Raw genomic sequence first — 25957 nt, 5'->3', positions numbered from 1 at the left:
ATAAAAATAAAAGAATAGCCTGATAGCAGAGAGAAAGGACGACTTGAACACTTAATATTTTAGTTCTTAGTTAATAATCATCTGAAATCTGCTTTTTTTTTTTTTAAATTGTTTGATTATCTAAAACATTTAGAGTGGCTAAAAGGAAGCGTCAGGTGTTCTGAGATTGTAGTCCAGGTTACAGGTAGGCGCACAAGCCCCGCCCACATAAATCAGTGCCGCAGAAAGCGCCGCTCCCGCCGCTGATTGGCTGCTGTCACTGAGCCGTAGTGATTCCTCCAGGTCAGACCGGAGCAGGCGGCTCGTAAAGTTCCAGCTCGCAGCTCACAGCCAAGCTGAAAACACGTTTAGGATTCCTTCCCGAGGCAGATTTTGAACCTTACTTCTCCTGAGAGCGAGGAGGAATTAAAAAGAGGAAACGCCAACTGGAGTTAGTCGAAGAGAAATTTATTTTATTGATCTAAATGGACAGTCTCGGGTTGAAATCCCGCAGGACAGCTTTGGATGACAGAGGAATATTTCCCCCCCCTCCCCCCGCCTTCCAGATGATCTTGTGATGTTTGTTTGAAATTCATGAGCCCGGATATTTGAATGAGGATGACTGCTCTCATGAGGAAGGTGCAGCAGGTGCTCTGCGTCCTGCTGCTGTGCGCTCTCCAGCGCTGCTGCGCTGACACGGATGGAGGTGGGTACACGCACACACCCCGGCACACACATGCATCGACACAGTATGTTCCTTCTTAATAATAATAATAATAATAATAATAATAATAATAATAATAATAATAATAATAATAATAATAATAATAATAATAATAATAATAATAATAATAATAATAATAACATTTACTCTGAGATAGCGCTACTCCCACATACAGAGCTTCAATCGCGGTGGGAGGACATCTGCTTTTCAAAAAGAAAAAAAACCTGTTCCGCAAACGTGAAACTTGTTTGCTGTGAGTCACCTGCACCTCTCCCACGACTCTGTGTGCTTTATCATGTTTGTCTCAATTGTTTCAAGGTTTTGCGACAGAGCCCAACCTTTTTAACCACCACAGGAGTTACAGTCAGGCCAAAGTATGTGCCCCAGATTGTGAAAAGGTTATCTAAGAAATGTTGAAACCACCTTTTTTTTTTTTGCTTTAATCAATAGTAGAGAAACTATTCAGGCTTGGTAGTCACGTGAAAGTAGGTTGTAAAAGAGAGAAAATCTATCTATCTATCTATCTATCTATCTATCTATCTATCTATCTATCTATCTATCTATCTATCTATCTATCTATCTATCTATCTATCTATCTATCTATCTATCTATCTATCTATCTATCTATCTATCTATCTATCTATCTATCTATCTATCTATCTATCTATCTATCTATCTATCTATCTATCTATCTATCTATCTATCTATCTATCTATCTATCTATCTATCTATCTATCTATCTATCTATCTATCTACTTCCACCTGAGCAGAGCATCTCTGTAGCTTCTCCAGAGACACCAGTGGTTACTTGGCTGCTTGTTCCAAACTCTTTCCATTTTCAGATAACAGATTAAACGGTGTAAGATACCCAAAATTTGGGATTTTATTTTATAACATCACTTCTCTTTAAACTTCTCTGTGTCTTTATGATGCAGCTGTTCACTAAAGTCTTCTATTTAATCTCTGAGGCCTTCACAGAAAAGCTGGATTTATTCTCAGATTAAGTCAGACATACTGTAGGTCGACGCTGTTCGCTAAGAGTGACTTCTGGAGAAAGTAGGTTGTGCTGTGTTGTTTTTTCAGGGCTGCGAGATTAAAAGACACCAAATATAAATCTAAAACTCACTTTCAGATTTTTATGTGGAAATCATTGTTTACTATGTTTAGAGATACTACAAATAAAAATAATCAAATGATCAATAAAGATAAGCTGTAATTTGATTATTTCTTATATTTGGATACAAAATAGTGCTGAGAGTAAACTTTTGTATTTGTTTATTTTACGGTGTAAATATAGCATTGTAAGTATAAGTATGTAGTAATTTTCTACGCAAAATGTTTTGTGTAATATTTTACTTCATTTAATTTTTTTTAATATCAATATTTCTTGTAGTTTTTTTTATTTTTTTTATTAAGTTTTTCCAAATGGACATAAATTAACATAACAGAAATTTTTAATATAGACATAGATTAACATCAAAATGCAAATATGCTGCTTCACTTGTTGCTGGGTAAAATGCTGAGTAACTGATTGTGTGTAAGTTTGGGGTTTTCAGTAGCAGATTAGAGACAGGGCCGGTCCAAGCTTTTACAGGGCCTTAGGCAGAATTAGCTTTGGGGGCTAAAAATATCACTGCTAACAGTGTTTATGTACAGGTTTGGTGAAATCTGGGAAAGGGGTGGAGAATAATTGGCTGAGTTTAAAAAACAATCATGAGTGATTGGTTATTGCGTGCTGAGATGTATCACAAAAATACCACTTTATACAAAGAAAACTTTCTAATTTCCTTAAATATTACTTTTAAACATTTTAAAATTGGTTAATTCATCTAATCTGAAACATTCAAATCAAACTGAAAACTGCTCTCCTTTTCACTAGCAAATCTAAAAAATGTCATCCTATGGTCTGTGTTAAAATTCAAGCATTGATGGGAGGACCCCCAATAGTTTGAGAGCCGTAAGCAGCAGCTTAGTTCACTTGTACCTTGGGCCGGCTCTGAGTAAATGCTTCCCTTTGCTCCAGTCTGACAGAGCTTTACCTGAGAGGAAAAGATTCAAACAATCCCAGCGCACACTTTAGAGGAGTGCAGTGCTTGAGTAAATATGTTGCTTCTTGAGTGTATAGGTGAAGGCATGTTGTGATTTGAATCTCTGTGTGAACTTTGACCTTGTGTTCTTGTTGCCACCTGGTTGTTAGTGACTAAAGTGTCTCTGATTGTGAAGACAACAATGTGAACATGAGGTCATCGATTGCTCAGGTGACAGAGCCTCTGGTAAACGTCAAACTCTCAAAAGATTTCATGAAAGCAACAGATGAAAGAAAAGGTATTAGTTTCTAATATTTGATCTGGAAAGCTTTTTAATCCAATAGGAATGAAACTTTACTAAATAATAGATCCAGAATTGCAAAAAGCTTATTTTTTTATTATCTTATTAAATGTCCAAAATGGAAAGAATAAGAGAACATGACATGTGCACAAAGCAGATGTGATAAGAGTCATAAGTCAAGAAAAACGTACAAAAAATTGACTAGAAAGTTCCACATATCCGCAGTCAAGGAATTAAAAAAATATTAATAATTAATGCCAAATAATTTAATTGATCACTTATTAAAAACGGTTAAAAGCCACTGAAACTGTGACAAAGGTCGTATGATGTTCTTCATAAATCTTACCAGCACACACAGAATCTCCAACACTCACTTGAAGAAAAGTTGTGACAAACGTTTTAGTGCTAACAATAAAACATTCCTGCATTTCAAAGGATTTTACACACAGAGTTGGAAATAAATGTAGTGTTGTCTCTCTGCACATTTAATTGCTTTCCTCATCCTTTTGAGCATAAAATCAGGATAACATGTTATTCAATCCTGTAAGCCAGTGGTTCTCAAATGGGGGTACGTGTACCCCTGGGGGTACGTGGAGGTACTGCAGGGGGTACGTGAAGCTTTTCAAAATATCTTTAAAAAATCAGTAGGCTCCTCATAATAAGTCTTGGGAAAAATTATTTTGTAAAAAGTTCGATAAAATATAAATGTGTGTTCATGCACTGAATTTTATGTTCAGTATTTAGTTTCAATATCCTTTAAAATAAAACGGTTTGACTGGTTTTATACCTTCCTGGTGGTCACAGTCTTCTGTTTTTCTTTTTTGTTTAACCATGCAATGTTTGCAATATGGATGTATTTGTCAGGTTCACTGATATAAGTTGTTTGGCTTTAATAAATCAGACAGTGATTTTACAGCACTGTACCTCTTTTTAATTCCAAAAATGTTTTGCCCGTGTCAGGGGGTACTTGACTAAAAATATATTTTTAAGGGGGTACATCACTGAAAAAAGTTTGAGAACCACTGCTGTAAGCAAACATGTTACAGGTTTGTCAGTTTGGTTTCCTTTATTAATGTTGTCATTGTGGAATGAGGAACAGTGCATGACTGTTTACTGACAAATGTTAAAGGTTAATTAAATATCCTGAACAAAGATTTAAAATATAACTTCATTAGTTATTGTCAAAGTGATTTTCAGATGCATGCATTGAAAAGCAAACATGGCATTGAGCTTGATGGCAGTGATTGATGTGAAGTAACTCACTGCAAGTTCATGAAAGTCACTCACATTGGCAACACAAGAAGCATCTGTAATTCCATTTATGCACAACATGTGCCTGTAAACAGGGGCGTTAATATAGAAGTGAACCAGCTTGTGTGTTCAGGTATTTTTCCTAGTGTTTGCAGATGCACGAGCGTGCACTCAAGGTATGCAGTAATCTCTTGCTGCGCTGTGCCAAGTTTCTATTTACAACAGTCAGTGTCTCCTCTGCTTCTATTGAACTTGTTTATCTCCTCCTCCCTCTATTCTTCTTCCCTCCCTCTGTTGTTTTGCAGAGCTGAAGCCTTGGTAACAGATGAATGAATAAAAAAAAAAGAACAGCCACCCCACAACAGCTCTGCTTTCATTACTGTGTCAGGTTACAAGTTAGCGCAGGGGACAGTGATGCCATGCAACAGAGAGTTCATTTGGCTTTTGATAGTTAGTGAGGCTCCACCGCATTGCAGCCTTTTTAAAGAGTGGGAAAAATACACAGATTGTTTGCAGATACACATCTACTCTTGCTTTTCACTCAGAGTAGAGCCATTGTGTTAATCCCTGCTTCTGTATTGACTCATCGCCTTTCACCTCATCCTTTTTTTCCCCTTCATCATCCATCAGCTGACTCAGGAAGTCCTCCTTAAATAGAAAAAGAACATCTACAGTCTGTGTGTTATGTAAATGTGAACATACCATATCTGTCACATTCTGTTCTGTGTAATTTTACTCTGGTTTGTCACCCTGTTCCACATGCATATTCTGCATACTACACCAGGTGGAAGATTCTCGAACATGATGCACTCACAGGTGTTTCTGGCAGCTCAAGCGCCATATAGTCAACAGCTCAGTCATCAACTGATAACATCAAGCTACTCACAGATAAACATCATTACGGTCAAGTGGCTTGTAAAGTCATACAATTTCAAATATAGGCTGCAGAAGGGTTTTCTTAATGTCATTTTGAAAACTTGATGCATGGCACGCCCTTCATAAGCAAGCATTTACAAAAACGTTAAATAATGTAGTCGCTTGCTTTAGAAATAGAAAATGTTTACAGCGAGTTTAAGAGTTTAAAACATGAGAAGGGTTCAAAAACAACCTTTTGTTATGTTTTGAGCATCTGTAAGATCCAAGAGCGGACAGGAGGCAGTCACAATAATAGTAAAATGTTATTTCAATGGGGGGAAAAAAGACAAAACAACAACAAAAACCCTGCCAGTAATGTGAACATTACATAACACCAGAGATGAAAAAAAGCTTTGGGCCACTGAGCAGGTAAAGGGAAGATCTGACAAAAACTGAATGCAAACCAGGAGTATAAATACAGAGAAGGGTGATTACTGGTTCAGGAATCGGGTTAGTCTGATTATGTGAGCATAGCACAGGCATGAATTGTGACATTAATAGAGAATGACTAGAAATGACAGAAACCATGTTAGGAATAAAATAAACAGGGAGTAGCAACCTGAAAATCTGAAAAAAATAAATACATTGTGAAAAACAAATCAACACAGGTGGATTAAAGTTAAACAAATATGCAAAATGAAAAGAAACAACCAAAAGTTTCACATTTTTCTTTCTTGGCAAAACAACTAGCAGAATCCAGTAACTCCATGGAAGTGTGACAAGTTTATAAAACAGGACTCTTCCTTGTGTTTGCACATGCATGCACGCACATGCACTTTTGAGGTATGTAGCAAGTGCAACAAGCTAACAAAACAATTTTTGTTGGTGGAACTGCAAATAAGGTCTCCTGTAAAGTGCTGTTTTTTGCTCTTCCTTGAAAGAGGCTGCTGATGTTGCCTGTCATCGCTCCTTAAACCTGCATTAGTTGTGAATGACCGATGCAGATCAGTCACACACAAAATGGGTCACAGAGTACCAGCTTGAAGCTTTGGCGTATGAATTTCCTCATAATTTCTTTAGTTTTCCATCTCACTTTATCTAAAGTGAAATACTAAACTCTGAGAAATCATAACTTGTTGTTCTAGCTTGGTGTTGGTCAAGGTCCAGTAAACAACATCCAACACTTCCTGTTAGACAGCAGTTGTATAATATTTCATTGCAAAACTTAATCTCACACTGTGGAAACTGGAGGAAACTCAAGAAGAGTTAAAGGAATAGTTCAAGACTTTTGAACTGAGATTCTGGTAAAAGCTTATGAGTTCTTTATAAATTACCTGCAATGGTTTAGTGTAAATCTAGATTAGTTGGTTTGTGGGTAAAGTTACCTGGGAGTCTAGGAGATGCCATGTCCAAAGTGAGCTCTCTTGTCTTAACACAACTACAGTCTCATTGAGTTTTATGCTTTTCTAATAGTAGTTACTCTGAGTTTAACATTTCAACATGTTAAATCCTCTTTGCATGTTTCAGAAGGACGCTAGTTCATGAGCAATTACACCGTAGGTTACCTTTGCTTTCGTCCATTATTTACACAGAAGATGCTGGATTTTTGCATGGGAACTCAAACTAATTGATGGCGTGCAACCGATCATCTTACCTGTCAAGCACCAAATAGGAAGTGAACATGTCAAGCTTTTCCAGTTAGAGAAATTACGTGATAGAGAAGAGATAGAAAAAAAAAGTAAATGAGCAAAAGATTCTAAAACTACTGTGAAATTCTGGAGACTGGAGAAGCTTTTAGATGGGAGAAATGGGCTTTAGCTTGGACTGTCTCCATTCCACCAGACGGACCAATCTGGATTTATAACAAATAAGAAAATTATTAACGGCACGCAATATATGTTACCTTTTTAACAGTCCCTCACTTATGGATTCCCGGACTACTTTAAGTAGAAAATGATTCAAATATTGTCTCTGAAAAGTTTGGGTTTGATTATCCTGATTTTCAGATCACCTAAATGCAAAACTCAAAAAATAAAAAACTCAGTTTGTGATGTTCCTCCCCAGTAAACCTTTTCCTGTGTTTAGATTGAGATTATTAGGGTAACTGGATGTTGATGACTGTTCCATCTAAAAAGGTTGGGTAAACGTAAGATAATGTCCTGTTCGTGAGAGCTTATAACGCCACTTCTGAAAAACAATCTCTGAACAGAATAAGCAAACAAACCTGTTATATCAGAAAGGCGACGGATCGAAACTGAAAAATCATCTGAATAAGAAAAAGATCAAGCAAAGAGATTTTTTTTGTTTTATTTACCTCAGTGGGGGAACTTTTTTATGTTCTTGTTACCAAGTCAGAGCCAGTGAACCCAGTGTTCTCAGAAACTCTTAAACAACCCTCAGAAGGACTTTATAATCACTGATAAGCTTGTTGCCACACTTGAACACACTCAGAGTGGTTTTTCCATTCCTTCAGGGGACTTCGCATTAACATAGTTTCATCTCCAGGAGACGTAGCCAGAATTTAATGATCCAAATAATAACTTGCGCAGTTATTCCTGTGAAACGAAACCTCCGCAATGTTTTTCATGAATTAATAAAAGAAGGACTCTTACAGTGGGCTTTGACCTGGCTGTGCTCTAGAGTTAATAATCATTAGTCTTTTATGTCCTTGTTGATCCTGTTGTCGGCTGCCTGCTATTTTGACTCACACAGGTTTTTGAGAGTCTGGTTTCCTGTGTTTTATAAATGGTCTTCAAAATGTGGGGAATTTGTTGAAATAAATACAAAAAACAGCTTTGCAGCTCAGAGTTATATTATTCAATAGAATCAGAAATCAATACATGTTAAAGGTTCAGCTTCTTAAAAACACAATTTCAGAATTATCTCTTTGTGTTTTTTTAGCATAGTTTTTATGTTTTAGCAATAAAATGCATAACGTTTTGCCAGTCTTTCTCCTTTCAGCATGAATCAGATTAGAAATCGCAAAAATACACTTTTTAAAAATTCAACTTGTTCTTCTTACATATTTATAACTTATTAACATGACGCCCAAAACTGTCGCCAAAACTCACTGTACATGTTGCAGTGCCCTTCAAAATAAATGACACAGGAATATTTTGTCAATATCTTGTTTGAATATTTTTGCTAAACCATATGAGGTTTATCTAAACCTCTGCTTTGGTCATCTGGTACAAAATAATCTTTTTCTATCTCAGTGCTCAGAACAAAGAAGATTATAATGGAGTCAAGATCAATGTAGAAAGACTGTAGAAAGAGAAATGGTCTAAGATCCTTCTTCTATATTGTCACTGCACCACTGGTGATTTTATTAAAGACAAATATTTCTGTAAATAATAGTATTCTAAATAAATATACTCAAATGTAAGGGTGGGTTTTTCTACAGTTCCTAAGTTTGAGATGAAACTGTTTTAATTAAAGGTGTTTTTAAGGTAATTTTTTGTGTCATTAAATGTGGTTGGCAGTGTTTTTGTGTTTCTATGTGACACTTGGTCATGTTGAGTTTGTTGTCCTTCTTTTCGTCGTCTCCCGTGTTTCCCTGGTATTTGAATAGCAAAGCAGCCTCATAGTGATGCTGACTGTGTCAACTCCCACTGACCATAAACAAGGCTCTGGGTGTTTGTTGGGCAGAATGATGCGTCCTGAACACAATTCGCAACTTGTTTCACACTCTTACAGTACATTCATTCATTTTCACCAACACGAACACAGCCTCTTGTAGTAAAACGGCATAAAACGGTCTTTGTGAAAAAGCACACTGTTCGCTCACGAATCCCTCGTTAAGACATCCATAAGAGTGTCTATCATTGAGTTATTTGTTGTGCTGTTTCTCTTCTAAACAACTAAAGATATGAATTTCCCCCTTGCGGGACAATGAAGTTGCATTTATTCTATATTCAAATACATCTGAACACATTTTACATAAGAAAATACTCTGGTGATTCTTAAGACGAAGAGATAAATACAACGACTTGCAAAAGTATCCGCGCCCTTTTAATGTTTTCACATTTTATCCCATAAAATTCCATTTATTTTTAGGATTTTATCTGACCAACGCAAAGCAGTGGATAATTGGGTAGAATGGGGAAAATTATGTTTATCAAACGTATGTCAAAATAAAACCCTGAAACTCTTTGTGCATTGGAATCCAGCAAATGGACAGAGTCAACACTTTTGCTACAATCACAATTGCAAGCTTCTTGTTTTCTCATCCCTAAAGACTGAAATTTGTGCCCCCTTCTCTTTACAAAATATTTCAAGCTCAGTGAGAGCGAATGAAATATAAATTTTCAAGTCATACCACAGATTGTCATTTGAATATTCCTGCACTTTGACTATGCCAAACCATCACATAATTTGGTCTAGACCATTCTATCGTAGCTCTGGCTGTTTGCTCAAAGTTGTCATCCAACCAGAAGGAGAATATCTGTCCCAGTCCCTAGTCTTTACAGACTCTGGTTTCCTTCCAGGATTGTCTTGAATGCAGCTCCATCCAGCTTCCCATCAACTTTACCCAGCTTCCTGCGGAAGAAAAACATCCTCACAGTGAATCCTGGTGGGGGCAGCATCATGCTGGTCATGTCGATGTTAGTTCTTCCCTCACATATGGTCAAATGAACATCTTAAGTAGCAGGGTTTGGTTTTTTTTGCAGGTTTTACAAACAATTTAAAAAGCACTTTATATTTTTACATAAAATTATTTAAATGAGGTGACACATTCTGGATCTGAAAATAGATGTTAAATACTTAATCTCAGCTGATCAAGAGGTGTTGACCTTTATTGTTTTATTAAATTTATTTGGTTTTATCTCATTTGTAGTGATATTTGCTGCATTATCTTTAAAGCAAAAGTTTAAAACTAGTTTTGAAGAGAATACTTTTATACAAGTTTGACAATATTATGTTTCTGGTCTCTTACCTTTGCTGTGATACAGTGTTAGTGCATTCTAAGGATTTATGGTTTCGAAATTCTGCAAAAGTACAGGAACTGGCACCATTAACAAGAGAGCAAATTATGTCCATATTTGTTGTTGATGAAAGTAGCCTGGGGTCCGTTGTCCATGCCTTAGCTGTTGACGCCGGTCTTTGTATATGGCTACTTTTCATTTTTATTCTGAATCTCCATTTTGCTGATGTAATCATTGAATGGTTGAAGTTGAATGTCGCGGTTTGACAAGTTTACCTGCTATCCCATAACATAGTGCCCAGAAGCATGCAAGTTTTGTGTCTGCAAAAGACACAAAACCTGCACATTAACATTCTATTGCACATTTCTTTTAAATGTGCAATAGAAAATAAGAGAAATATTTGAAATAATAGGAGTCTCTTTTTTTTTATCTCTCCAGTGGCTGTTTGCTCTGGCACTCAAAATGGCATGAGCACAACAGGAGACCCAGAGAACCATTACAAACTGATGAAGGAGCGATACACCGGCTGCAACATCGTGATGGGAAACCTTGAAATCATCTTGATGCAGCACACCCGGGACTTCAGCTTCTTGCAGGTGAGCCTGGGAACATCAGCCTCTGCGTAGAGCAGATTATCAGTAATCCTTTCGCAGATGTGTCACTAGAAGAATGTCACTAACCAGTCCAGACATGGATGTAGAATCAACCGGTGCCAGAAACATTCCTACCCTGAGGTTCCCTGAGAAGTCGGGAACCAAATCAGTGGAAATGATGTCACTATGGGATCATTATTTGTGGCTGAAACGCATTTAAGTGATGCTTTGTTGTCTAACGTGCGTTTTCTATTACTGAACCTTGCAGTCTATAAAGGAAGTGACAGGCCACGTTGTGTTCGCTATGAATGAGTTCAGCCGTCTCCCTCTCGATAACCTGCGTGTGATCAGGGGCAACAATCTTTATGAGGACCGCTACGCCTTGGCCGTGATGCTCAACTACAAGAAAGACGGCCAACACGGCCTTCAGGAGCTCGGCCTGACAAACCTCACAGGTATGCTGTTTGTATGCTATGTATGTTAAAAGTGTGGGAGGCTGAGACAGAGCAGATAAGAGCTGGATATGGTCCTCAGTTACTGTTGGAGCTCTCACACGCTCTCAGTGAAGCCGCACCCTCCAGAATGCCATCTGTCGGTGAGGTAACTGGAATGTGTCGTGTACAACCGCCCAACTGTCAAAGTAACGAGCTCTGAACCACTGCGCTGCATTTATATGTGCTGTAGTAAATAGCGAGTGCCAACGTCTGACAGGATGAGTCATGGGCCTGTCCGGGCTTGCTCTGATAATTCTCATTCTTTTCCACACATTTGCATTTGTGCCGCCCACAGAGATACTAGAAGGAGGCGTCCAGATATTCGACAACAAGTACCTGAGTTACGCTCCACAGGTGAACTGGCTCGACATAGTGAAGGATGCATCAGCTGAGATTATGATCCAAAAGAACGGTCCTGAAAGTGAGTCTGAACTAATGAGCAAAAGCTTTTAGAAAAAATATATTTTGTTAAAACTGTCGTCATGTCGTGAGAGTATGTTATGAGACAGACAATCTGTGAAAAGATCGAGCACCTCCACATCCTCCCTGTGCTGCTATTATTTTATGAAGAAATGCAACACTCCTGGTCAAAAACAGCAAACAAAACCAATCAGAGCCAGGAGGAGTGCCTTAGCGCTGTCAATCATCCTCATGAACGCCGTGGTAAATGTGGTAATGGCTTTCCAGATAAACAGGAAAGCTGTTTATCTGCCATCATTGGTGGCCATACTTACTAGCTCTAGCACTCATGACAGGCCCTGCTGATGGGGAGAAGCTCTATCATAGCACAGAAAGAAGGAAGGGGTGAGTGGCGCAAACCTGGGCTTGATTGACAGTGCTTTACCCTCCTCTTGGCTCTGATTCAATGTTTCTAGTTAGCACCGGGAAAAGGCAGAGGAGCTCAATTTTTGACAGTTTATCTGTCTCTTACTGTCACAGCATAGTGACACTTTAAACAAATATGCAAAAAAAAAAGTTTAAAACACATTCCTCTGAACGTAATGGCTCTATGTCGTTTGTGACTTTAACTTATTGAACTGAATAACCGAAATAAATAAATATTTTTATAGTATCTAATTTTTAAAGATGCCTATGTACAAACAAAAAACACAATTGACGAGTAAATCAGTTTGCAGGTAAGATGTAAGTGTTTAAACCTGATTTCGCTCTGATTTGTTTTCACTTGCTTTCCTTTGTAAAACTACATCTACTAACAGTAGAAATGTTTTCCAGAACCTTGTAATGAAGCATGTGGGAATGGGCCTTGTTGGGGACCAGGAAGCAACTCTTGCCAGACCTGTGAGTGACAGAAAATAAACCTTTATCTCTTATCCGTTAATTTTGCTACTCAACTCGTTATAAAAATACCAAAAAGACGACTCTTTGTAGCTTGATGAGTTAACTCTTTCACTGTATGCTAATTCAAACTTCGGCGATAATTCACATTTCATTGACTTTTGTGTGCCACATTTTACTCTCACTTCACTGGAAGCACAACAAACTTCCTTCTCTGTTTCAGTGACAAAGACTGTGTGTGCGCCTCAGTGTAACAGCCGATGCTTCGGAAGAAGCCCGAGCGAGTGTTGCCACATTGAATGTGCTGGTGGCTGCAACGGGCCCCTGGATACAGACTGCTTTGTGAGTCTAAAACTTACAGTAAACAGATTTTAGACAGAAGCCAGCTTATATAAAATAAACAAATCAACTTTTTGATAAAGTTTTAGGTCAAAGTATTGCACTGTTTACTCCAACTGATATAAAGAAGGCTTTTAGTGAGGAAATTTAAATATTTCTGTACAAATGTAAATTTAAAAAAGCCCACGCAGAAGTTGAATGTCTTATTTTTCACACAAGTATTTTAATGGTGCAATTTATGCAAATGACACTATGCTTTGCTGCTAAACATCTGACAGTTACAAGCACTTATTAGGAACTGCTTAATGATCTTCAATATCATTTTTAAAAAGTCTAAGAGAAGTTTCTAAATAAACGATAAAAGCAGTCATAAATAACAATTAACCACTTAAGTAGCAAAAGATTAAAAACATGTATACAAATGCACAACCTTTTCATCTAATTGTTATTTTATGTTGCATCTTACAGGCTTGCAAGAACTTCAACAACTCAGGATCATGTGTGCTCCAGTGCCCCCAGACTGTGATCTACAACAAGCATACATTCAAAATGGAGGACAATCCCAATGCCAAATACCAGTATGGCTCTATCTGTGTGGCCCAGTGCCCCCGTAAGTCCCCACACATGCTGTCTTATACTCACACACTTAGGAAAAACACTGACTGTACATAAACCTATTTAAATACAGTGATGATAGTCATAATGCTCTGGTTATTAAGCTGCTATAAGTGTTAGCTCAGTTTAATGTAAGTCCCTGGCACAGTGCACAGTGTCCATTAATGTCATTTTCTGATTTTGAACAGCCAACTTTGTGGTGGATGGCAGCTCATGTGTAAGGAACTGCCCAGCAGATAAAATGGAGGTGGAGAAAAATGGAGCAAAGCGATGCGAGCCTTGTAGAGGACTGTGCCCCAAAGGTAACCACTTTACAAGTAGCAGCAATATTGGCATGTTGCTTATAATAACTAGAAATATCTGTTACACTAAATTACGGTATAATGCACACAGTAACATATTAGTAAAGGAGAACAAGCTAGTAACAGCAGTGTTGCTAACAGTAGTTAACATCTACAATGCTAATGGGGGTTAAAATGATTAAGAAGTTTAAATGTTAATATAAACATTTAAACTTTATATTAAAAAGTAATATAAAGTTTTTTATATTACTTTTAATATAAAAGTAATATATATTAAATTATTACTTTAGCATGTTAGTTATCGATAATGTACATAATCTGTTACACTACAGTCTCCTAGCATTCAATAATAAGCTAGCATTAGCTAACATGATGCTAATCTGTATTATCAAACTTGAATGCTGTGCTTAGCTAAAATGCTAACATTTCCTAATCAGTAAGAAAAACTAAACGTTTCTACTACATTAACAGTGCTTTATTATAGGCTAAAATGCTAATTTTAACATTAGCATCCTAGCTAACGAGAATGTGCCAGCTAACTCTAATTATATCAGAACTTTCCACTGATATAATGCTTCTGTGAGCTTTCCTTTAAAACAGCAATAATACATTTTCTATACCTAAGTTATTTCTATTAGGAAAAGTGAGGCCTTTATTTTAAAGAGCATCTGTAAACTTATGTTGAAAGTGCAAATTACAAAACCTGCTGATCCCTGATTTGTCTGAAACCTAGTAATAAGCCACTGGAGTATTTATAACTTGTGGTTGAACGTGTAAAATTAAATCTCTGTTGATCACTAGTTTTAATTATGCCAATACACTATTATGTTTCTTGGTGTTTTTATTTTTTTTAATGTATTTTTTCTCCCATTCTTTTTCACAGTTTGTGACGGCACAGAAAAACAGAACAGCAAAACCGTTGATGCAACTAACATTGACAGTTTTATAAACTGCACTGTAATCAAGGGCGGTCTTGACTTTACGGTACTTGGCATAATAGGGTAAGAACAAATGAAAATGTAAGAATTATTTTATGCTACAAGCTGAACATTCAGAACTCAATTTATAGACACGACAAACGGGTTCATTCTCAGTATCAGTTTCCCAACCATGTTTCTCCCATTCACATATATTCCTGTTTTAGTTGTCAAAGCAAAATTAGTTAAAGGTTGTGAGAGAAAGCTTAACGACTCATATTGTGTCTTTAATTGTGTTCACCTTTAAAGTAGTACAAGACTGTGTCTGAGTTCAATAAGAAATCTTAAAAATTGTTATAAATCTAAGTTAAAAGCAGACCCAGTGTCAGCCACCTGCCTGAACAATGATCATGGAGAAATGATGTGACAAAAAGGATTAAGATGTGGGCTCATCTCTTGTTTCTTCCAAACCCACATCTTGTCTCAAGCCCTGTCTGTATCAGGCTGTGCACAGGAAGTAGAGAAACATGATGCACACACAACCATTTATAAGTTTTGATAGTTAAGGCATAATCCTTTAAGTAACATGTTTAATTTTAAAGCAAAGGGAAAACAATTCATTTGGTTTTTTTTGCTCTCTGCATGAGTTACCTAAAACTTCCCCTCAGAAAATTCTCAGTTTATAATTACCTTATCATAAAGCATTATTCTCAGTGCTTCATTGAGGGTATTTCGCATTAAATAATCTTTTTCGTCTTTTTTCTTTTCTGCTCAAAGCGATTCTTACGAAAATATACCACCCCTCGATCCAGAAAAACTGAAAGTCTTTAACACTGTGCAGGAGATTACAGGTGAGTTTCTAAACTACAGGAGTATTTTTAAGTTGCTGCGATATTGTTTGCACGTTTTTAGAGTCTCTGAAATACAACTTGATTTTCAGACTACCTCAACATCCAATCGTGGCCTGAAAGCCTGTCGAACCTGTCGGTCTTTTCCAACCTTCAAACAATACAAGGAAGAAAACTTTACAAGTGAGCAGCTGATGTTTTTCTTTCTTTGCCTTATTGTTTTTCTGACCCATAAATTATTGTGTTCTGTTAACAATTGCATACACAATAAACCTTAAACGACATTGAACTGGTTTTCTTTTTTATTTCTTTGTCATGTGATGTTTTTACTTTCCGTAGTGGAGGGAGCCGTAACAAAAGGTATGTTAAACACCTCAAATTGCATCCTCTTTTTGGTGTTGGTGTGTGTTCATCCCATACTGGTATTGTGAGATTAAACTGGTGATGGACACTTCTGTTTAAAGGTTGTTTTTTTTCTTTTCTTCTGGTACCTGGGCAAAATCTGTTGTATTGTGAGAATGGGATCCAATTTTACAAAGGAAAAAATAAAATGCTAATTTCTCACTTGATTGTTCATATTTGGAGATTAATCCCAATCTATTCTGTTAATCATTTATGTTTTCAAAATAAAATTAATTTCTGTTTTGTTCCACTGCCTACTTCCTTTCGAGATTTCCCAAATTTAAGTTTTGCCTTTTCAAATGAAACGTAAAATGTCTTTCAAAGAAACAAAAATTAAAACAGGGATGTAGGAAACCTTTAGAAATGATCAGAATCAGTTTTTGTTTTGTCTTTGATGTGACGAAGTTCAGAGAAGAAACTCAAAACTTAGAGACTCTTCTGTGTTTATATTTTTTATTGAAATGGCAAAACCTAAACTTAGTGAACCCACATAATCCAGAACAAGTCTTTTTAAAGTAAGCCATTTGTCCAATTCAGATTTTTTTTCATACAAAAATACGCATTCACGTTATCACCTGCTTCTTTCAGGGGCTACTCTTTCCTCGTGATGAATAGCCAGTCTCTCACCTCCCTCGGGTTGCGCTCCCTGCAGAAGTTAAATGACGGCGGTGTGTACATCAACAAAAACAAGAAGCTGTGCTACTACAACACTGTGAACTGGACGCGCATCATTTCCAGTCCCCAGAAACAGCAGAATAACCCCGTCATCAAGGAAAACCGGAGGCCGGATCGGTGTGGTGAGTGGTGTCATAATAGATTTAGTAAACCTTTTTAGTGCTGGTGAAAGCTAAAATTATTTTTATTTATTCTTTATTTAACTAGGAAAGTCCTTCTGAGATCAATAACCTCTTTTTCAAGGCAGTCACGGTCAAGAGATAACAAAATGATTAAAATACAATGCAAACTATTAAAAACATTCACATTTTAAAATGTTACTAAGGTGACCCTGAACACTGTGGTTTTTACGAATGAAAAACTGTTTTAAAATACAGATAGAAATCTAATTTATGACACAGAAGCTTCCTGCTAATAAACTAATGCAGCCAGTACGTACAGTTTACTTTAAAAAAGAACATGCTCTGAATTAAAATAAGTGTGTCAAATAAAACGTTTTTAACATTTTTCCATCTCACCAATTGAAATATACAACACCCTTCACATATGAAGGCACCTGTGATGAACAAATGTAAGACTTACTTTTAACACTTTTATTAAAGGAGCATAATCTCAGATTTTATGTTTTTGAATAATTCAACCTTTAAATTAAGCACTTTTATTCAGGAGGGGAACAATTTCACATATTTTGAAATCACCTGCAGCACCAACAAAGTGGTAAACCACATCAATTAGTTACAGGCCTACAGATTTTATGTGATCTTAAGATCTACTCTGTGACAGTAAGCGGAGTGCTTCCTGGCATGATTTTCCAAAGCTCATAAATCTTTTAGAAAACCTTCCCCAAAGATCTGAAGCTGTTATATCTGGACAACAATAATAACCCTGAATATTAACAAAAAGATGTCATTCAAGTTAATCCTTTTTTTTAAGTTGATATTCTTTGAATATGCCAGCTATTTTCATTTGTTGTTCTATAATTAATTGTTGCGCTAACTAGAATCTAAACGTTGCTTCATTTCTGTAACATGTAATCTTTCAGCCAAGAGTTTGTACACCTTGAGCTGTGTTGCAAAATTTATTTTTCGTTCTGTGTTCACACCTACCGATGTTTCTTCATTCCACCTCATCCCAGCGACGCTGAGGCTACTTCACCACAATCATTTGTCTTTCTTCTCCCCTGCAGTCGAGGAGGGCCGTGTGTGTGACCCCTTGTGCTCTTCTGACGGCTGCTGGGGCGCGGGGCCGGATCAGTGTGTTTCCTGTAACAAGTACAGCCGTGGAGGGACGTGTGTACCAGACTGCATGTTCCTCACTGGGTAGGTCTTCAAAAAAAATTACATTTAGGATAAATAATGCAAGTTTTAGCTGGATGCTTTACAGATTTCAGTTCTTTTTGCAGCCTGCTGAATATTATCATTCTTTTTTTTTTGCTCTTAATGCAGAAATAGGAGGGAGTTTGCCACACAGTCAGGCGAGTGTTTGCCATGTCATCCTGAATGTAAAGTCCAGGAAGGGATGAAGACTTGCACAGGGCCGGTATGATCCCTTTGCTATTTTCTTACCCTTATAGCATATGTTCTCTAATTGGTCAAAGTAGAAGAAGAGTAAAGTTTGGGCAAAGATCCACTGCTGCCCCCTAGTGGCTCAAATACAGTCTCCGCTCTGTGTCTTTTGTCTACCTCCAGGGAGCAAATCAGTGTGTAGCATGTTCCAGCCTGCAGGACGGTCCACATTGCGTCTCCTCGTGTCCCGATGGTGTGATGGGCGGGGACGGAGTCATCATCTTTAAATATGCCAGCAAACAAGGCCGTTGTGAGACATGCCACATGAACTGCACCCAAGGGTGAGTGACGATTACAAATCTGTATCCCTGCATGTGTATTTTCCTTCTTTAAACTGACTCTTCATGCATTTGGCCTCCAGATGTACTGGCCCTGGAATCGGGGACTGTGTGGGAATTGCTCCTCGAGCCCTGTCTGGGTAATATGTTTTCTTATTTAGATACGTCTTCTATAGTTTTGATTTGGGTAATTATGAGGTTCTGATTGCATATCATCCTTTGAACCCTTGTGATTAGACAAGCAACCACCGCCATCATATTGGGAGTCCTCGCCATACTCTTCATTTCATTCTCCATCTTTATGCTGACGACGCTGTGGCGCCGAAGCATCGTCATCCGTCGTAAGCGAGCCATGAGGAGATACATGGAGAGCGGTGAAGTAAGTCGGCATATCTGTCTGGGGTTTCCCCACTCCTGTTTGAATTTAAAGACGACAACATAAAGTTATGCTTTGTGTGTCTTCAGAGTTTCGAACCTTTGGAGGAGAAAGAGAAAGTCCACGCTCGGATCTTTAAACCCTCGGACCTGCGTAAGATCAAACCTCTGGGTAATGGAGCATTTGGAACCGTCCACAAGGTACACATTGCAGCATTCGTTTTCCACATCTGATTCCTATTGATCGGTGTCTGAAGCTGGCCTCTCTTTATATCCTAGGGCGTTTGGATCCCTGAGGGAGACACAGTGAAGCTGCCTGTTGCTATCAGGACGATTCATGATCGCACGGGTCGACAAAATTTCTACAGAGTGACAGATGTAAGTCAACTTCAGTAAAATGTTTGTATTGTCCATCCATCTGAAATGATGCTTGAAAAGAGTGTGAACTTGTATGGAAAGGAATTCGATTTTGTTGACGAAAATGTGATTGAAAACTCAGATATTAAAGTCTTAATATGTAACGGAAATGATTTCCACAGCACATGACTGTGATGGGAAGCATGAACCACATCAACGTTGTGAGGACGTTGGGTTTCTGTCCGGGTGACAGCCTCCAACTCGTCACCCCACTCAGCAGTCAGGGCTCCATGCTGGAGCATGTCAGGAACAACAAGAACAAGCTGAGCCCACAGAGGCTGCTCAACTGGTGTGTCCAGATAGCAAAGGTAAAGGACCAATGCAGTCTCTGTTTTTTAGTTTTACACACACATTTCAAAGACGAGTCACATTGTTCTTCTTCACCATCAGGGAATGAATTACCTGGAGGAAAACAGGATTGTCCACAGAAACCTGGCTGCCAGAAATGTTCTCCTCAATGACAACTTCACAGCACAGATTTCAGATTACGGCGTGGCGGACCTGCTCTATCCTGATGACAAGAAAAACTTTTTTAATGAGGGCAAGGTGAGTTTTCTAGGAGGAGTTATGTACAGTGCTAATCAAGAGTATCAAAGCGCCTTGAATCTTTCCTCATGTTTTTTGCATTACAACTAAAATCTTCTTATTGAAATTTTATGTGCCAGAATAACACAAACCTACTTAGAGAGCAGCCGAAAGGCCTGCAGTAACTTTAGGGGAGCTGCAGAAAACCATAGCTCAGGTGGAAGAAGTTTGGTGGGGCACTTGTTTGTCTTCAACTTCACAGATTCAGCCTTAATGGAAGATTTGCAAGAAGAAATCTATTGTTGAAACAAAGTGATGACATATCCTAGTTATAGTTTCCCACCAGCCATGCAGGGGAAACATTAAACATTCAAAGGAAAGTAATTTAGTCAGAGGAATCATGGTGAAACACGGTGGTGGCAGTATTGTGCAAGGATAGGGAGGAGTTTATGTTAAAAGCAGGAGGCTGACAGCTTTAACTGCAACTTATGCTTGTTAGATTTATTCTGTTGTTCTTGTAAAGATTTTTTTTTACTCATTAATTTTCTACAAATTTTCTGTTTTCTGTTGATGTCATCTAAAATCTTTAAAAAATGCATTGAAGTTTCTTGTAACAAATCGAAATGTGAAGAAGTTCAATGGCATGTTTTTTTTTAACTTGTTGTAGGACACAGAAACAGGAAAACAGACATTTAGGAAAATTGTTTTATATCTTTTAACATCCATTATTTTCTATCTCCACCGTTTCTGTTTTCTTAACTGATTTCTAATAAACACTTTTTTGTTTACATTTGCAGACACCAATCATCAAGTGGATGGCCTTGGAGAGCATCTTGTTTCGCAGATACACTCATCAGAGTGATGTGTGGAGTTATGGTAGGCTCTAAGTACTGACTTTATTTAAATGGGACCTATTATGCAAAGTTCACATTTTTAAGCTTTTGTACTTAAATAAAACAGCTTTTCTTAAGCAATAAATTTACAGTTTCAAAAACCTCCAAATTGATTCAACATTACCTAGCAACCCAAGCAGAGCTCCTGCACATTCAGTCAGCTGGTTTTACCGCTGTATGTGCTGTACAATGGCTGCTGGAAAAGACAAGTGCATTGTTGTTGACTTACCCTCTAGAAACCACTTGCTGAATTTTTGCTGGATGTGCAGGAGGCTCTACTTCTGCTTTTCAAAGATGTACTGTTGTATAATTGTTTGTCTGTTTGCAGCGATTTTCACGTGGTAGTGTAACAATTGAGTAGTTGGCCATCAGCAGCTTATTTCGATTTAAAGTGACAAGAGGCCCCAAAACATCTCATTCTGAAAGGAGCTCATGATTTTACTCTGTATAATGAGATATATCTAAGAATGATTTTGTGTGAAAATAGTCATGAACATGTTTTGTATTGCCTGTAGATCTGTCTCATCCTGTTTAAGGAAGCGTAATAGGTCACTTTTACAAACTTAAAGGCTGTTCTGCTCAGACTGCTTCAACATTCTCCTCTTAATCTTAGGTGTGACTGTTTGGGAGATGATGTCTCACGGGACAGAGCCATACTCCACAATGCGTCCACAGGAGGTTCCTGATCTGTTGGAAAAGGGCGAGCGTCTGTCTCAACCTCAGATATGCACCATTGACGTCTACATGGTGATGGTCAAGTGTAAGTCATTTTAATTTTACAGGCGAAAGCTGTTTTTTTGCTGGTTGCAGTCTCCCAGAAAACTATTAATAACTTTATTTCTTACTTATCCAGGTTGGATGATCGATGAGAATGTCCGTCCGACATTTAAGGAACTGGCTGGAGAATTCACCAGAATGGCCAGAGACCCACCTCGCTACCTGGTCATCAGAGTAAGACCTACCTGGCTTAGCACTGTGTTGTTCAGCTGTTGGTGCTAACTCAGCATGCTCATTTACAATGTTTCTGGTTTCGGCAGGAAGACTGCAATCAACACGATTCACCACTTGATGAAGTTGCCCAGCGGAGTGCAGACCTGGATGAGCTGGATGATTTAGACTTTGATCTGGAGGACATTGGAGTGCATGCCTCAGCAGACTGCGGGACTCCAGGACCACACCTCCTGTCCAGGAGTCTGAGCCGCATCTCCAGGACCGACACTAACAGAGTAGGGGACGGTGTTCTGTTGACATTCCCTGTATTTCATGCCTGAAAATGCACTGCCTGCTCATCTGTATCCACATAACATTCATTCATTTTTGTGGTAAAGGTGGTGCTCAATCCATCAACCATGGCTGGATACCTGCCCATGACCCCAGGCTTTGGAGGACAGGTAGATCCATTAAGAAGCTTTTTTTTATCAGCCCACATCATATTCAGACTACTTAAATGGTTAATCTCAAATTATCTGTGTTGTGTGATAGTCCCGTTCTCGATTGAACTCTGCGCGCACCATGTCTGAGAGCTCCGAGGGCTGCGGCACTGTGGTGGACATGGAGATGAGCGAGGACTTTTCTTTGCCAGGAAGTCTGAAAAGAAGACGCCAACGTGAGGACAGCGCTTACGTATCACAGAGGGACAGCATGTCCGGTGGGCCGCCGGAGACCCCCTCCCCTGACACAGAGGAGGAAGATCAGAACGGATACGTCCTTCCTGGAGGAAGCCCAGAAAGAGGTGACAATGCTTTAGCGTTTAAAAAGCTTTGACATGAGGTTGAGAGGCTTCAGTAAACCTGCTGTAGCTGGTCAAGGGGTTTGATGTAATAATATTTAAGCACACTAGACCAAAGTGAAATAATAATTAAAAAAAAGTTTAAATAAATGGAATGTGTGACAAGGTTCGTGTTGAACTGGAATAAGAAAACTGGAGACTAGTCTTGGTTTTGAGACGTACTGAACTTATTTGACAAAAGCCACAATGTCGAACATCTGTTTAAATCAGGATTGTTAACGTGGACGCACTTACGCATGCAATTAACATATTAATATTACATAGTGCAGATTAATCAAACTACATATTTAAATATGTTGTGCTAGCCCAGGTGTGCTCAAAATGTAACATGCATGAATTACGCCGGTCGCTCGGCTGGATGAGGACAAGCCGCTGTCACCTCATCTCAAGTTCAATAGGAAATAAGTTCAGAGGGATATTTCTAAATTAACATTTAAAACAAATTACTTCCTTAAAAGCTCCCTGACTATAAAAACGTGGAAATATGAAAATCTTCAGACATGTTTAGTATGTGACACTAAAACATATTCTTAAACATTTTTAGAGAATGTGCAGAGGCAGTTTTTTTCCTCTGTGTGAAACTTCTTTGAGCTTCAAAGTCTTTCCTTTGCTTTTGTTCAGATTTCTTTTAGCTTTACCTGTTTGTGGACACTTTTACCTGTTAAACATTTCCAAACCCTATTTGTCGCAAAGTTAAGAGAATAGGGTGCTTTGTGAAGATTCTCATAAAGTTTTACACTTTTTTTATGATAGTAAAAATTATATTTAGGCTTTTTAAAAATGATTTAAAAAATGTTTTAAAGGGGTTGTTTTTTAACAGAAATTTAGAAAAACACAAACTTCTGTTACTTGCATGAAAATGTACGTCATGTTGTTCTACAAACATCATAGGTACATCCTTTTGGGATAAAGCTTTATTTTAAACAATGTCTCATATTTAAAATTACACCCATTTTTGTCTTCTTACGGTTTCAGAAACCCTAATGTACTCATCTCGAGCCACTGCAGGCAGAATGGGAAAGTCCTACTCATTGGGCCTCCTGGATAGCCCAGATGATGAGGAGTATGAGTACATGAACAAGCAAACAGCTGTTTCTCTGAGGCACAACCCTCACTGGCTGAGGTCGAACAAGAGACGAACTTATTCCCTATCGTCACAAGCGACAGCCTACTGTGACACAACGCTGAGCTTGGAGGTCAGGGGAGGGCAAAAGACGAGTCAGAAAAATCCCCATTCAGCCCAGCAGGGTTCCAAGGAGGGCCAGTATGAATACATGGACATCAGATGTAACGAGAAAGTGGAAATCCCACCAGAGCACGCTCTCCCTCCACCTCCGATTCTACCGAGGATGAGAGGAGACGCTACGGAGAGACAGGAGAACAAATACGTCGAGAGTGACGACTATCAGTACACGAACAGACAAACAGCGCAGCAGCAACCTGTTGCTGACAATAAGGACCCCAGCAGTGACAACAGTGAGGCGGATGAATACGAGGACATGGACTGCTTTGCAGCTCCGCCACCTGCTGTCGATACAGTCGTTTACCAGAACATGCGGAGGGAGAGCGAGGTAGCAGTGGACTGCATAGAGATGCACTCGTTGGGCTTTGATCCCAACGTTAGGGTGCGAGCTGGAGTCGGTATTGGGGAGCCTATATCCAGTGAAAGATCCTTTGACAATCCAGGATACTGGCACAGCAAGATGTTCCTGAAGTCCAATGCAATGCCGACTTGAAGAACTCGTTTATCTCAGTCTTGGAAGAGATTCATGAAGGACCTGAAAAAGGAAAAGAATCAATAAGCCACATAATGTAGCCTTTGATACAATCTCAATGAAACATAAAAATCATAAAGACTGGAATTAAAACCTTACAGAACATTTAATAAGGTGTGAAGACTTTGTATTTTTTTTCAATGAACCTATATTACAAATGTTTGTGCTTTCATGTTTTTTTTTTGTTTTGTTTTAATAAGAATTTTATGTATATATTTAGCATAGATGCCCATATCATTTTGAGGGGGAAAAACTACTGGAAGTGCATCTGATGATGAAAAACCTCAGGATATTGAAGAACTTTATCAGAATAAAGACTGGCCTTATAATAACTGAAAATGATTATACAAGTAGTAGTAAACCTTTATAATGCTAACTGGTTTATTGATTTGTAAAATGCTAATATCCACATGCCCTTTATTAGACCTTCATCATGCTTCCCTACCTCCATGATAGCAGGGATTGTGCGTTTATGTCAACTATGCAACAAGACATTTGCAGTTTTGTAATGAAACATTATGGGAACGTTTCTCACTAATAGTAATAACACTAGTAGATCTGTCTTATTTCTCCATCATTGTTAAAAATGGGCCTCTGTAAATTTTTTGTCATGTTTTTGGCCTTTGATTTTGGGCATTTCAGGAGTTAAAAGCACTGAGTGTTTAAAGCACTAACACTAAACAGATTACAAGCTACAATTACTGTTTACATTTTCAGTAAGTTAAATGTTTTTGAGAACAATGCACGTCAATGTATGTTTTTAGACCTCTGTGAGGGATTACAAATGACATGCATTTTGTAAGCAATAAAAATTATTACAAACACTATTTGAGGTCTGGTTCTGTTTAGCCATTATAATAGAAAGTCTATATATATATATATATATATATATATATATATATATATATATATATATATACAGTACAGACCAAACGTTTGGACACACCTTCTAATTCAATGGGTTTTCTTTATTTTCATGACTATTTATAAGGCAAGAAATCCCACTTATTAACCTGACAGGGCACACCTATGAAGTGAAAACCATTTCAGGTGACGACCTCTTGAAGCTCATCAAGAAAATGCAGAGTGTGTGCAAAGCAGTAATCACAGCAAAAGGTTGCTACTTTGAAGAAACTAGAATATGAGGGGTATTTTCAGTTGTTTTACACTTTTTTGTTTAGTGCATATTTCCACATGTGTTATTCATAGTTTTGATGCCTTCAGTGTGAATCTACAATGTCAATAATCATGAAAATAAAGGAAACTCATTGAATTAAAAGGTGTGTCCAAACTTTTGGTCTGTTGTGTATATATATATATATATATATATATATATATATATATGGTGAAAGCGTACATGGAACGACATAACCAAGTTGCAGGCATAGTGTACAGAAACATCTGTGCAGAATATGGACTGGAAACCCCGAGATCAAAGTGGGAAACACCCCCAAAGGTGGCGGAGAACACCAGAGCTAAGATCCTGTGGGACTTCCAGATCCAGACAGACAAAATGGTAATGGCAAACCAACCAGACATTGTCGTAGTGGATAAACCACAGAGGAAAGCCGTTGTGGTAGATGTAGCAATACCAAGCGACTGCAACATCAGGAAAAAGGAGCACGAGAAACTAGAGAAATACCAGGGCCTCAGGGAGGAACTGGAGAGGACCTGGAAGGTGAAGACCACAGTGGTGCCTGTGGTCATCGGGGCCCTCGGGGCAGTCACCCCCAAACTGGACCAATGGCTACAACAGATCCCAGGAACAACATCAGACATCTCAGTCCAGAAATGTGC

General features: G+C 38.2%; 1 protein-coding gene across 1 annotated transcript; it reads left to right on the top strand.

Annotated features, from left to right (window-relative positions):
- Nucleotides 1-250: 250 nt before the first annotated feature.
- On the top strand, nucleotides 251-24987 carry erbb3 (erb-b2 receptor tyrosine kinase 3). The gene is made up of 29 exons (XM_023325189.1): nucleotides 251-685; nucleotides 10501-10658; nucleotides 10924-11110; nucleotides 11445-11570; nucleotides 12383-12448; nucleotides 12669-12787; nucleotides 13253-13394; nucleotides 13588-13701; nucleotides 14585-14702; nucleotides 15396-15469; nucleotides 15559-15649; nucleotides 15806-15826; nucleotides 16457-16665; nucleotides 17730-17862; nucleotides 17989-18082; nucleotides 18232-18389; nucleotides 18470-18526; nucleotides 18624-18765; nucleotides 18852-18962; nucleotides 19041-19139; nucleotides 19301-19486; nucleotides 19569-19724; nucleotides 20501-20579; nucleotides 21210-21356; nucleotides 21450-21547; nucleotides 21634-21822; nucleotides 21925-21987; nucleotides 22079-22328; nucleotides 23361-24987. The coding sequence occupies exons 1-29, from the start codon at nucleotides 592-594 to the stop codon at nucleotides 24119-24121; spliced, it is 4242 nt and encodes a 1413-aa protein (XP_023180957.1). The 5' UTR covers nucleotides 251-591; the 3' UTR covers nucleotides 24122-24987.
- The last annotated feature ends 970 nt before the right edge of the window (nucleotides 24988-25957 follow it).

The sequence above is a fragment of the Xiphophorus maculatus genome, chromosome 20 (genome assembly GCF_002775205.1).
Source record: "Xiphophorus maculatus strain JP 163 A chromosome 20, X_maculatus-5.0-male, whole genome shotgun sequence".
NCBI lineage: Eukaryota > Metazoa > Chordata > Actinopteri > Cyprinodontiformes > Poeciliidae > Xiphophorus > Xiphophorus maculatus.
Note: the sequence above shows the minus strand (reverse complement) of the source record. Positions and strands in the feature narration are given on the sequence as shown.

What these genes read in the sequence shown, in the direction of transcription:
- erbb3 (XM_023325189.1), top strand. Translation starts at nt 592, where the DNA reads ATGAGGATGACTGCTCTCATGAGGAAGGTGCAGCAGGTGCTCTGCGTC. An exon ending in ACTTTTTTAATGAGGGCAAG is followed by an intron (nt 19,725 to 20,500) that starts GTGAGTTTTCTA and finishes TTACATTTGCAG; the next exon opens with ACACCAATCATCAAGTGGAT. An exon ending in TGGAGGAAGCCCAGAAAGAG is followed by an intron (nt 22,329 to 23,360) that starts GTGACAATGCTT and finishes TTACGGTTTCAG; the next exon opens with AAACCCTAATGTACTCATCT.